This window comes from Polypterus senegalus, chromosome 18 (assembly GCF_016835505.1).
Source record: "Polypterus senegalus isolate Bchr_013 chromosome 18, ASM1683550v1, whole genome shotgun sequence".
NCBI lineage: Eukaryota > Metazoa > Chordata > Cladistia > Polypteriformes > Polypteridae > Polypterus > Polypterus senegalus.
Genome location: NC_053171.1, coordinates 52,517,974 through 52,531,732, shown reverse-complemented (window position 1 = coordinate 52,531,732; position 13,759 = coordinate 52,517,974). Strand labels below are relative to the sequence as shown.

General features: G+C 40.1%; 1 protein-coding gene across 3 annotated transcripts in view; it reads left to right on the top strand.

Annotated features, from left to right (window-relative positions):
- The first annotated feature begins 677 nt into the window (after window positions 1–677).
- rmdn3 (regulator of microtubule dynamics 3) overlaps window positions 678–13,759 on the top strand; it is a 132,710-nt gene continuing 119,628 nt past the window's right edge. For all 3 annotated transcript variants that reach the window (XM_039741332.1, XM_039741331.1, XM_039741333.1), the window contains exons 1-3: window positions 678–1,134; window positions 3,313–3,493; window positions 5,387–5,533. In XM_039741332.1, the coding sequence (XP_039597266.1) occupies window positions 918–1,134; window positions 3,313–3,493; window positions 5,387–5,533 (545 nt within the window). In that variant the 5' untranslated portion in view covers window positions 678–917. The remainder of the gene's footprint in view (window positions 1,135–3,312; window positions 3,494–5,386; window positions 5,534–13,759) is intronic.

Here is a 13,759-nt window from a genome sequence, read left to right as displayed (position 1 = left end):
TTGTCGCGAGCAGGGTCATGGCGAATCCTGAGCCTATTCCAGCAAGCATCAGGTGTAAGGCAGGAAGAATCCCTGGACAGGATGGCAGCCTATCTCAGGGCGCACTCACAACCCACCCATTCACACTGGAGCCAATCCACCAAACCTGCACATCTGTATGAATAGCTTCTAATAATGCTTTTCTTGCAGTTAAATGGTTTAATCTAATTTAAACAATCCTGCAATTTAATTATGTGGATATAAATGACGATGATGTACTTCTGGAAGATTTTATATGGGTATTTCATAATAAATCAGATGAAGTACTCATCTTACAAAGTTATTCTCAAAACATATTTAGTAAAAGTAGTATTATCTAAATTTAACGCTGATAGAAGAAATGTTTTCCAAAAATAATTGTTAATGCAGTTGTTTTGTGTATGTGTAGCAATGCATTTTAAAATGATGACTTTTTGAATAATGCAATATATTGTAAAAAAACACCAGTGTAAAAATGATGTTTCTATTCTTCTTAATATAATACCTTTAATATGTCACGTTATATCTCCATGTGTTAAATTAAAAATAATATTTTTTACTTAAAGCAAACACGAACTATGGGGAAAGGTAGCCGCGGTCTCATAGTGGACTTAAGCGGACAGACGCACGCTCGTGATGTCATCAAAGTGCGACACAACGATACTCAGGCGACGGTCTGTGTAGCGGTTCCTTTAGAATTTCGGCAGGAATAACGTTGAAGCAGCAGGTGCGTTTGCTATGTGAGAGGACTGTATGCTCGTGTAATCTCCTGATATGTAAAGCTGACTCATTCTGAAACTCACCTTTCTATGCCACTGACGTGAATCTTGCTTTTGGTGGAAGACGTAAACCCGAGGGTTGCTACGCACGTGTGCCCGAGGTAGTCAGTTGGCAAAAAAATGCCTAGCGACCGGCTGAGTAGCGTCATCGGTTTAACGGTGGGCATTACGGCGGCAGGTGCGGGTCTTCTCGTTTACTACATATACTCTACACGGAGAAGGACGACGGGACGTCAGCAGACAAGAAGCAGCAGCCCTTCACCTCAGCGCCGAGTCGTCAATGACAAGACCACGGGGCCCAGCGCGAGTACGGACGGAGGGGCACCTGCGTGCCAAGGTGAGTGGAGTTCAGTATGCCAGCACGGTGGCATATGCGACAATGTTTTGGAATGCTGTGACTGGTGGTCTGTGTGACGTTTGCCTGCGTGTTTAACTCCGTTAGCATCGAGGGCTTGCTGATTAAGTGTGTGCAGATGTGTGTGTTCCACTTCTTAAAAGACGTGCTTATCTGGTTGATTGATCCTTCCAAATCAGCCTCGTTACATAAGAAAATATCTTTCAGTCCATCTGTCGCTCGCTTGTTAAGATGTCCAAATATCTCATTCAGATCCTTCTGAAAAGATGTCAAGGTTTGTGCTTCAACTCCCTGGATGGTCTGTGCAGTAGACTGGCGCTCAGTGCCCACTGCTGCCAGGATCAGGTCAGGTCGCCTGAATTGCATTAGATAGGCCTGAGAATTGAGTACAGTAGAATTTGACACTGATCAGTTAAAAGTGATTCTTTAATGTCAAGGTGACCAAGTGGCCTAAATTAATCAAATTCAGATTAAATTGTATTTTATTTGTCATTTACGAACTATGCATAATAATGAATATATGTTATATAATTATGTTTGTATATATATGTTAATGTTGTGTATATATATTTTTATATGTTTAATATATATTGTGTAATTTGAGGTTAGGAAATGCTCACCCAGTGATACAATCAGCCCACCACAACACCTTCAGCTGAGCCTTACGGTTTTGAAACCATCAGGATACTTCTGATGGTGGGTGTGTAGAAGTTTTTTACTCACTGGGTGGCGTCTGAGATATTAATGACATTGCTTTTCACCATGGTGTCGGTGTGCTCGGGCCAGGTCAGGGTCTCTGTAATGTGGACACCGAAATATCTTAAACTGTCCATCCTCTCCACCTTAGTGCTTTTATTACTGAGGGGCTTGTAATGCCCCTGCTGTTTTCTCACAAAACCTACAATATCTTCCTTATAACAGTGTAACAAATTCTTCACTTCTTCTAGATAATTACAAGTATAAAACACAAAATAGCAGAACTAAGTATTCATCACCTTCTAGTTAGTGTCTAGTGGATGTCATGCCATTACAGCCTTGAGTCTGAGTGCACAGGTCTCTCTCTGTCAGCTCTGCCATTCTCCCCATTCATCTTCGCTAAAGTGATCAAGCTCTGTCAGATGTTGTGAGACACCCTTTGTCAATTCTGTACCCAGATACTCGATTGATTTGAATTGACCCATCCACTGTAGGACATTCACATTGTTGTGCTGAAGCCATTCCTGTGTCTCGTTGGCTTTATGCTCGGCCTTGTTTTCTTCTCCAAAATGTGGGTTTCTTGCTGGCTGCATTAGTTGTTCCTCCATGTTTGAGAATGTAATGTGTATCGGCCAATCCTCACTACATATAGGACCTTCAACAGTAAGTAACAATGGATAGTGTTGTACCTGCCAATGATTACACCTTGCAGGGAACCTTTTATATTTTCAGCAGAGCAAAATCTCTCATTTCTTTTCCACCTTTTGCTCATTGTAGACACCAACTCAGTCCTGCTAAATTATACTGCAAAACTGTAACACTCAAATATACTACCTACTACTTTATTTGTCCCAAAAGGTATCTATCTATCGATCGATCAAAGTCATTTCTTCATTTGAGCTTATCATTAATGGCTCCATAACATAGCTGAAAGTGTATGTAAATGAATATTTTATTTCATATTTTCATACTTTATTAGGCAGGTATCATGGGGTGATGGCTCAGGTTTTGGACTTCAGACCTTATTGTGTGCTAATAGTATTGGCAAGTAGTGTGACAAAGTGGTTAAGGCTTTTGACTTCAGGCCCTGAAGTTGTTGGTTCAGACTCCGCCACTGGCACTGTGCGATGATGACCAAATCACTTCACTTGCTTGTGCTTCATTTAGAAAAAAAACAACAAGAAATGTAACCAATCGTATCTCACGTGCTGCAAGTGTCCTTTCGATAAAAGTGTTTGTCAAGTAAGCGCACAATAAAACAAGAAAATCATAGGTTGTTTAGATGGTAGTGGCAGGTTTTCCGTATTTTGTGTCATTTTTCTTGAGTCTTGTCCATCGGTTTAGCATGTTTGGGTGCCACAGAAGCTGGTAATGCCAGACTACATGATTGAGCTCTCTTTTTTTATAGTATTGTTAAACTTTTCAGCATTTCAAAGAGTGAACTTTTGTGGCTCTGTTTTCCAGCCTCTCAGGTGAGGTATGAACTTAGAGATGTCGACAGCCGAATGTTGGCTCCTGCTGAGCAAGAGGAGCTGTGGTGTCGCCTTGATCTGATCCTGCAGTGCGTTTCTGAACTACGGGAGGAAGTAGCCGACATAAGGAGGAACCTCCAAGAAGTTGTCTCTCAGATCATCAAAGAAGTGAGGTAAAAGAACCGTTTTTTTTGTACCATTTAGAGAAAACAAAAAGCTTAACTTAGAAGTTATTTAGTATTATAATAAACTGTGTATAGCTGAACCTGGAAAGAGTATTTTAGTAATTTTACAGATATTTCTTACGTATATCGGGAAGGATCAGTGAAGTACTAAGAAGCACAAACACACCGCATTACACAGATTTAACAATTTTACCTTTTTTATTATATTTTACTTTTACTGTTGTACGTTCCTTAAATAACTGCAGTGGTTTCTTGATTATACTGTAAGTGAAGTTTACCTAATGTAACGGTTATTGTCTCCAGCTCCTCAAAACTGAAGCTGTGCATTCCATAAATGTAACTGTAACATCCTTTCCTGTTGCACACAACTCTCCCTGTTTTCATAATTAATTTTTCTATTTTCATAAGAACATAACAAGATTTGACAAACCAAACGAGACCACTCAGTCCATTTGTTGCTCATTTGTTTATCTCTTAGCTAAGTGGTCTCATTCAGATTCTTCTTAAAGGTTCTCAAGGTTTCTGGTTCATCTCCATGACTTGGTAGTTTGTTCCAGGTTCCCACAACTCTGAGTGAAGAAGTGATTCCTGGCGTTAATCCTGAATGCTCCTCCTCTTAGTTTCCACTGGTGTCCTCGAGTATGTGTTCACTGTTAAGAGCTTGGGAAATTTGACAAACGAGAAGTAGCCATTCAGTCCATTTGTTGCCCATTTGTTTAGCTCATGGCTAAGCTGTCCCACGATGTCATGTAGATCTTTCTTAAATGTACTCTAGTCTTCTGCTTCAGCTCCTTGTCTTAGTAGCTTGTTACAGATTCTCACAAACTTGTCTCTCAGTAGACTTTCTAATGTTAAAGATGAAGACAGTAGAGAGAAATTACAGAGATAGAAACATATGAAATTTGACAAACTAGAGGAGGCCCTTCAGTCCATCAAGCCCGTTTGTTTAGTTAATAGCTAAACTGTCCCAACATCTCATCCCGATTTTTCTTCGAGGGTGTTGACGTTTCTGCTCCAATTTCATGTCTCAGAAGTTTGTTTCAGGGTCCCACAACTCTTTTTGTGTAAAGAAGAACTTCCTGGCTTCAGTTTTAAATGCATTTCCCCCTAATTTCCCCCGATTTCCTTGAGTATGTGATTCACCCTTAAGCTGAAAGAATTCTGTTGGATTTACTTTATTAATGCCTTTGAGGATTTAACATACCCAGATGAGGTCCCTACATGATGTCCCCTGCTCGATACTAAACAGGTTTAATTCTCGGAGTCGGTCACAGTAGGACATGTCCTTCAGTCCCATGATGCACTTGGTTGCTCTCCTCTGCACAGCTTCAAATGCTTTTCTGTCTTTCTTGTACTACGGTGACCAGAAGTGCACACAGTACTCCAGATGTGGTCTCACTAGTGCATTATATAGTCTGAGCACAACGTACCTTGATTTATATTCACTTATCTTTATTTTCTTGCACTAAAAAAAACTTGTTACAGTATCTGTATGCATGGCTGTGATTTCCTCTTGTCAAGTGGGGTAATCATTTAATTAATACATTTGTTTTTGCACTGCTACAGAAAAACTGCAGCTCACATTGGCAACTAAAATGAGCTGTTTTTTTCTATGGCACTGTACTTCATATTATGCTCAGTGACCTTAGTCACTATCCTATACAAAAGATCAGTTCATTCCTTTAGAGTGTCCTGCATTTTTTTGACTGAATTAAGCTTTTCCAGGATTTAATGAGATGAACCAATTTTTATGTTGTTTGCTTTATTCCACTCGATACAGAACAGGTGTTCTTATTAAGAATCATTTACAAATGTAAAGCTTTTTAGCTTTGTATGTGGAAAGGGTCTGTAATATTTTAATTTTGGATTGCTTTGTCATAGGTCTACCATAGAGAATAACCAGAAGGCAGCACGGAAAAGGAGACATCTAGTTATGAGAGAGCGCACGGATTCTATGAGCTCCAGCTCGATTTACTTCACGGCTAGTGTGGGAACGAATAGCATGTATGATGGAGAGAGTGAAGGAGGGTAAGATTTCTACCTGGAAAATATGTAATTGAACACATAGATGCTTAATTAAAGAAGGTTAGGTTATTTATTCCTAGGAAATTTAGCTTGATTTTCTCATTCTGGAAGGTTAGGGTGACAGAATAATTTCATGTCTCTATAGCGCTTACATATAACAGCTAACAGGGGGGCAATAAAGACTTAAAATGTTTATAAGATGTTTGCCGTTCGAGAAAGAGCAAAGTTTCGGGTTACACAGGCCTTCAAAATTACAGTTTTGCCTTGAAATCTGGTAGCATAGAATAACCTGTTAGAGACCGTAGATCAAAGCCTCCTCTCAGACATTTACAACCATGCCCATAGTCCAAATGCTTCTCATTCGTGTGAATACTATTGTCAGACACAGTTCCTGCACTCTCAGTTCCAAGGGGGGTCAGAAATAAAAGACAAAGAGTAGAAGACAAAGTAGAACATCGTAAAGTGGTTCAAAAATGGTGCGATACACATGCAGAGCAGGTTAGAGATAATGAAAGTAGTAAAATTCGACAGTCTCAAAAAACTGAGTAAAGATCGCATTAGCGCTAACAAATAGAAATTATTACTTGGTGAAAAGAGATTGAATATATGGACATAGGTGATATGACAGAAGTATGTTTGGCTTTAAACTTTATAAGTTGGAGACTTGTAGATCGTTTAATTCGTGTTGCCATCAAGGAAAAGTAGTGTTTTTTTCCCAATGATGAAGCGTATTAACGAGAATTAAAATAGTTTTTGTTTGGTGAAAGTGAAATCCACAAACGAGAGTGATAGAGACGCAAAGTGTCTGGCGCATAGCACTCACCCAGGGGTTTGCAAGCGAAGTGAGAAGGGGGCAGAGCCTCCTAGTCTGTATATATTGTGAAGAGGAGGCTGAACGCACCCCTAGAAGATGCTGTTGCTCCTCCGAAACCCCCTCTTAAATGCTGATACAATGGGAACAAATACAGTTTACCTCTTCTTTGCTCCATTAGATGCTGGGCTGCTGCTGTGTCTTGTAATATGCTTCTCGTGCAGCACTTTGTATATTAAAAAGTGTTCAGTTTGTGTTTCTTGTGGGTTGAATTTTAGTCAAGATGATATATAGGAAGGGATCTTGTATGATTTCATACTACAAACAGTAATAGAAAACATTCCAAATAATAAAGTAGATTAGTTCTAAAATTTCATGAAAGTTTTATAATAGTAGAAAGGATAGCAAAATACAGATGCAGTGTCTGTAGAAAGTGCTTGCCCCGATAGAAAGATTTCACATTTTATTCTTATACAGCATTGAATCCCAGTGGATGTAATTCGTCTTTTTTGACACTGATCAACAGACTAAGATTCTTTAATCTCAAAGTAAAAACAGATCTCTACAAAGTGATCTATAAATATAAAATGCAAATTAATTGACAGCATCTTTGACAGTCTCTCTCTCAGCTTTGTACATCTGAACACTGCACTTTTTCCCCTTTGCTAAACTGCTCAGGCATTGTCAGGTTGCATGGGGATTGTGGGTCAACATCCTGTGTTTAAATTTAGCCACAAATGCTAAATTAAATTGAGCTTTGGACTCTGACTCGACCATTCCAGAATATTAACATTGTTGTTAGCCAGCAGCCATGCTACCTGCTCTTCAGAAGAGGTAATTTACCTGCAGCTAAGCCTCCTCAGTCCCGGCCAGTACTTGTATTGGAGACCACCCAGGTTAAACTTAGGATGCTGCTGGAAGAGGTGTTGGTGAGGCCAGCAGGGGGCACTTACTCTGTGTTTTGAATGTAGATCTCATTGCCCTATTCATGATCATATCTTATCACGCCACTGCCGTATCTAGGTAAGAGCGGCGTCATTAGCATCCTTAAGATCTTCAATGCCCTAATGAAGTGAAGGGACACTGTACTGTAAATATGGTGCCGTCCTTCAGATGAGACACGTAAAACAGAGGTCCTGACTCTCTATGGCCAAGTCATTCTGGTCCCCTAGTCATCCCCTGTCTCTAATTGGCTGTCTTCCTCTGAATACTTCACCCTTATGTGTAGTGAGGGTACTGGCGCAAAAATGTCTCCCTTTGCATCATCCAGGTGGATGTTACCCATTAGTGGTGGCAGAAGTGGCTCCAAGCTAATTATGAAAAGTGTTTTGAGTAGTGAAGAATTGTTATTATTTGTTTTAAAGCCATTACTTTGTTCCTTTCTCTTTATGGCTGTGATGCTGGAAAATACAGTTTTTCTCAAGTTATGAGTGTCCTCCTGGATTTTAGTGGATTTTCTTGCATTCATTCCTTCTCTGCCCTCACCAGGCTTGCAGGGCTTTCTGCAGAGAGCATCCCCACAGCCTGATGATGCCACCACCATGCTTCATGATTCACGATGGGACTGGTGGGTTTGTGATTATATTCAGTGTAACGTGCCATTTAGTCTAATGGCCAAAAAGCTACATTTTGGTTTCATCAGACCATTGAACCTTCTCAAAGGGTGTTTATGAACTCTAGGAGAGATGCCATATGCTACTATACCATAAGGCTGTGATGGGTGAAGTACCTGGACGCAGTTGTCGTCTTCACAGTCTGTTCAGTTTCATTCACTGTAGCTTGTCTCTATTTCAGAGTTCTCAGAGGTGTCCTGGTAGCCTTCCTCACTCATCATCTTCCGCGTTTTTGTGGATGGCCTGCTCTAGGCAGATTTACAGCTGTCCCTCACTCTTTATATTTCTTAATGAGTGATTTCACGGGACTCCAAGGGATATTCAATGACTTGGATATTTCCATGTCTCCCTCCCCTGCCTTGTGTTTGACATGGAGTTTCCTGGAGTGTTCTTTTGCCTTCATTGTGAAGGTTAGGCCTTGATATTGATATACCATGAGCTAGACTTTCCAGATTCATACTACAATCAGGTGATCACCATTAAACTAATTATTTGACTTTTGAAGCCAATTGGCTGCCCTGTGAGTGAATGCAACTGTGGAGGGGATGCTGGCGCACGCATGTTGCTGCCGCTCTTCCCTGTTATCAACATTTTTTGTTGTATTGTATTTTTTATTTTTATTTATTTTATTGTATGTATAGTTCATGGATGCAACTGACTTGAACTGTGTTGATTTGGATTTACTTTTATGGACTTTGCCTTGACTGGGTTTGCAGACTTGGGGACAACCAAATCTTTCTGTAGCACACTGGACGAGCCTTATGGACATTTCTTTGCACCATGACGATATATGAGCCGGGGATGGTCTGTCTTCTTGATTATAATTTATACACTGAATTGCTCTCGATTACTGTACTTCTTTACGTGCTTAATGACTAAGAAATGATCTGAGATTTACACCCAGCTGGATGTGGCTCTGGGCGATCCCGCCAGTAATACCAAACGTTATATGTGTGTGGCTATATGTTGGAACCTCCAAATTTTGGTATCTTCATGTGCATTTTATAATATCTCCTACTATGCTTTTTCTGCTGCTTGCCGCTCATCTACGCCACCCCATCCTCCCGTCTCACCTTCTCCGCTATGCTGTGCTGCTTTTCTGCTACTATCAGATAAGTATCGCTCTCTACTATGCTAAAATACTGTTCAGACAAACTCCTTCATATTAAACCATTTGTCCAGAGCAAATGGTCAGACTGGAATGTCCTGAAATACAATGGTATTGTGTGGCGCCCGAAATATTTACATCGCGGGTCAGGTCACCACCACAGCCGAGCTACGAATGAAAAGTTCACCGGCAGCATTTGCTTAGGAATGTGCCGTCCTACTCATGCCTTTGGAAATAGGAGTGTCACTGTGCCAAATCTGCAATATGTTAAAATAAACTCTGGTCATGGATCTGTGCACAACGAACCCACATTGCCTAATGTTGCATTGTTTAACTCAAGATCTCTTAACACTAGAATTACCAGAGTCTACGAAAAAACTCGTAGATCCGGCCCACCTTAAAACCGTTCGCACCTCTCTGCCAGCGTATTTTGTCCTCTAAATGTTCTGATAAAGACAAGCTGCGAGCGGCCGGCTATTTCATACCCCCACCGACTTAGAACGTGCATGAACTTCTCCCAGCTCATGCCTTGATTGATTATCTGGGAGTGAAGTGGAGTTTTAGAGTGGAAATAACAGATCATTATTTGGAACACACTCATTTCATGTGTGTTCTGTTTCTACAGTAATCTGTGTAAACACATTGTTAAAACAGAAACTTTTTCATATTTTAGTAATAAATGTTACAAAATGTAGGCATAAACTATAGAATGTGTGAGGCCTGAAGTCCAAAGATCAAATAAACACTTTCACAAAAGGTTCAAGAACGATACAACAGCTTCCATGGCATAGCAGTAAGATTTGCTGACTCAGAGTGCAGCAAGCCTGCCGTGCCTCAGAGACCAGAGTTCGATTCCCCACTGGGGAGAAAGTGATGATTTTTTTTTCTCTTTTTAACCTTCACCGCTCTGCCTGCCTGCCTGCAAGCGTCTGCTTTCATAGACGTGCTGGGGCGTTTTTCTTTTTTTTTTTTTTCTCTTAAGTAAATCATTAAGTTTAAAATGTCGATCGCGGTTATTTCTGTTGATTAATTCATGCTTTCATTGATTATAGCTAATACTGTTATCAAATAGTCACTATTTTTTGCCTGTTGTATACAATCTATCTAACGTCTTTCATATCTATCTCCACTCTCACTGCCCGCTTGCCTGCATGCAGCATGTGTTGATTGATATGTGATTTAATGTATTTCTTTTCGACAATTCTCAGAGTTGTAAAATACATATACATTATACAGTATATAAAATGAAACTACTATATAGCTAATACTGTTATGTATCTGTCTCTATCCTTCTCTGTCTGCCTATTATATAAGTGCCTTCCCTATCTATCCATTTATCTAGTGCCTTTCACTTGTGAATGTACTCTCACTGTCTGCTTGCCTTTCTGCAGCACCTGTCATATAGTGCCTTTCACATCTATCTTCTGTCTGTGCATTATTCAGTGATCTGTCTGACAGTGTGTGTCTTACAGAACTTAAAAAAAAAATATATATATATATATATAATAAAACTAATATATTGCTAATGCTGAGATCTATCTGTCTAGTGTGTTCTCTGTCCGTTTTGGTATAGTGCCTTCGCTGTCTGCCTATTTTACAGTGAATTCCCTGTCTATCTGTCTTTGTAGTAATAATAGTATTATTACTTTTTGGTTCCCCTTTCTGACTAGTATATCGTGCCTTTCCTATCTGTCTTATATAATGCCTTTCATATCTGTCTATTTATCTACCTATCTAGTGTCTTCTCTGCCTGTATATTATTTACTGTATGCCCTTTTTTTCTGACAGTTTTGTATCTGTTATACAATGCCTTCCGTATCTGTCTGTCTGCCTAGTGATTTTCACATCTTCATGTACTCTCACTATCTGCTTGCCTTCTGTTTTATCTTGGTAGAGTAATATATTGCTCTACTTTCCCCTTTTGTATTATTAATAAGTAGCCTTTGTCAGAATGCCTAATCTCACAGACTTGCTTCTGTTTATAAGGTATTGTAGTACAGTAATCCCTCCTCGATCGCGGGGGTTGCGTTCCAGAACCCCCCGCGATAGGTGAAAATCCGCGAAGTAGAAACCATATGTTTGTATGATTATTTTTATATATTTTAAGCCCTTAGAAACTCTCCCACACTGTTTATAAATATTCTCCGCACAGTTATACAGTAAACCCTTGTTTATCGCGGCTAATCCGCTCCAGACAGATAAATGAATTTCCACGAAGTAGGATTCTTTATTTATAAATCTAATATTTTCGCAGTTAGAGCATAGAAAACCTGTTTACGACCTTCTAAATACGTTTTTTAACATTATTAGAGCCCTCTAGACATGAAGTAACACCCTTTAGTCAAAAGTTTAAACTGTGCTCCATGACAAGACAGAGATGACAGTTCTTTCTCACAATTAAAAGAATGCAAACATATCTTCCTCTTCAAAGTGCGCGTAAGGAGCGGAGAATGTCAGAGAGAGAGTAAAGTAAACAATGAAAAATCAATAGGGCTGTTGCGCTTTTAAGTATGCAAGCACCGCGATAAAGCAGCGGCAATGAAGGGATCAATGCGAAGGTAGCCTTTCAGCATTTTTTACAGGAGCGTCTGTATCTTTTAAGCAAACAGCCTCTGTGCAAAAAGCCCCTCTGCTCACATCTCCTCTGTCAAGCGCAGAGAACGTCAGAGAGAGAGAGAGCGAGATTAAAGCAAAAAATCAATAAGTGTGCTTTTGGACGCACCTCGATAAAGCGGCATTTCTTAGAGGATCGTCCGTATCCACTAGGCAAACAGCTTCTGTGCAAACAGCACCTCTGCTCACAGCCCCTCCGTCAGGCGCAGAGAATGTCAAAGAGGGTGAGATAGAGGCAGAGAGAAGCAAACAATCGAGCAGCACCGCGCAGGAGGCATATCTTATAGCATTGAGGAGTTTTAGTTAATATGTAATACGTGCTCTGATTGGGTAGCTTCTAAGCCATCCGCCAATAGCGTCCCTTGTATGAAATCAACTGGGCAAACAAACTGAGGAAGCGTGTACCATAAATTAAAGACCCATTGTCCGTAGAAATCCAGCGAATCAGCTTAAAAATCCGCAATATACATTTACATATGCTTACATATAAAATCCGCGATAGAGCAAAACCGCGAAAGTCAAAGCGCGATACAGCAAGGGATCACTGTATATAACTTATCCCCACCTTCCCTTCTATATCTCTAACCTCAGGCAATTAGGTGTAGTAAAAAGACAAGCAGGAGTTAAGTTACACGTAAAATAATCTATTATTGATAATATTCATAAATAATAACAATATACAAAGTACATTTGAATACTGGCAACCATACAACCTGATTAAATGGTCATGTGTAGTTCAGGCGGCACACAGACTTTTTAGTTATTTAAAATGTCTCTAGTTAAGGCATCATTGGTGCTTAGCTTTCTTCAGAAAAGGCCGCAAGCCTGTTCAATATGGCTGCCGAGCTGTGCTTTTCATTGTGTTGTCTTCTTCATCAGAGTTTGGTAAGATAGATGCTCCATCATCAGAGGTTAGTAAGAGAGAGAGATAGTGTGAGGTTAAGCAAGTAAATTTATAGATGTTCTGTCCATTCCCTAGAGCTAATAGGGTGTCAAAGTACTTAAAGGCCTCTGAGACAAGCCAATTCCAAACAGCCTCAGACCAATGGGGAAATAGAACATCTTAATACCTGCCCTCCCCCAAAACCATTTGTTGAGCTAAAGTTTGCCAGTTAGGCAACCTGGTTTCCTTGCGGGGGCTTGAAAGACTCTAGCAGAGAAACACTTGTGTCAAGCACCCCCTTCCCCCAACTCTGTCGTAAAATTCAAAGAGACTCAGTTGTAAAGGGGGGCAAACACAAATGCCTCTCACCAAAGTAACACTAAATTACAAATAAAGACAAAATCTCACATCACAACACCTTCCTAAAGTATCTGTTGATTAATAAAAAGGCTCTACCGTTTTTCATTTAGTAGTGCTTTCTCTGTCTGTCTTTTATACAGTGAACTCCCTGTCTATCTATATAGTAATAACAGTACAGTAATCCCTCGCTATATCGACTTTCGCGGCTTCACTCTATCGCGGATTTTATATGTAAGCATAACTAAATATATAACACGGATTTTTCACTGCTTCGCAAGTTCTGCAGACAATGGGTCTTTTTACTTCCTGTACATGCTTCCTCAGTTGGTTTGCCCAGTTGATTTCATACAAGGGATGCTATTGGCGGATGACTGAGAAGCTAACCAATCAGAGCATGCAGTTAAGTTCCTGTGTGCTGAATGCGGTGTTAACCAGGAAGTCTCGTCTCGCTTATTCAGCATCAACGTTTTTCGCTGTGTAAAGAGTTAACTTTTGTGCTCTTTTGTGTTTTATTTTTGTGCATAGTCAAGCCCTTCATTAAGGCTCCAAAACGATCTGCTCCTGCTACTGCTTCAGGGGCCGTGCCCAAGTGCCAACGGAAGATGTTAACGATTGCCAAAAAGGTAAACGTTTTGGATTTGCTGAAGGAAGGGAAAAGCTACACCACTGTAGGACGCCATTACAGCATCAATGAGGCTACGATTCTTTTTATTTAAAAAGTAGGAAAGGAATGTAAGATCTATGGCCGCAGTGTCCTTTTAACCAGGGTGCAAAACGAGATGTAAGTGGATGTAATAAGGCAGTAGTCTGGATGGAATCTGCTTTAGGGGTCTGGATTGAA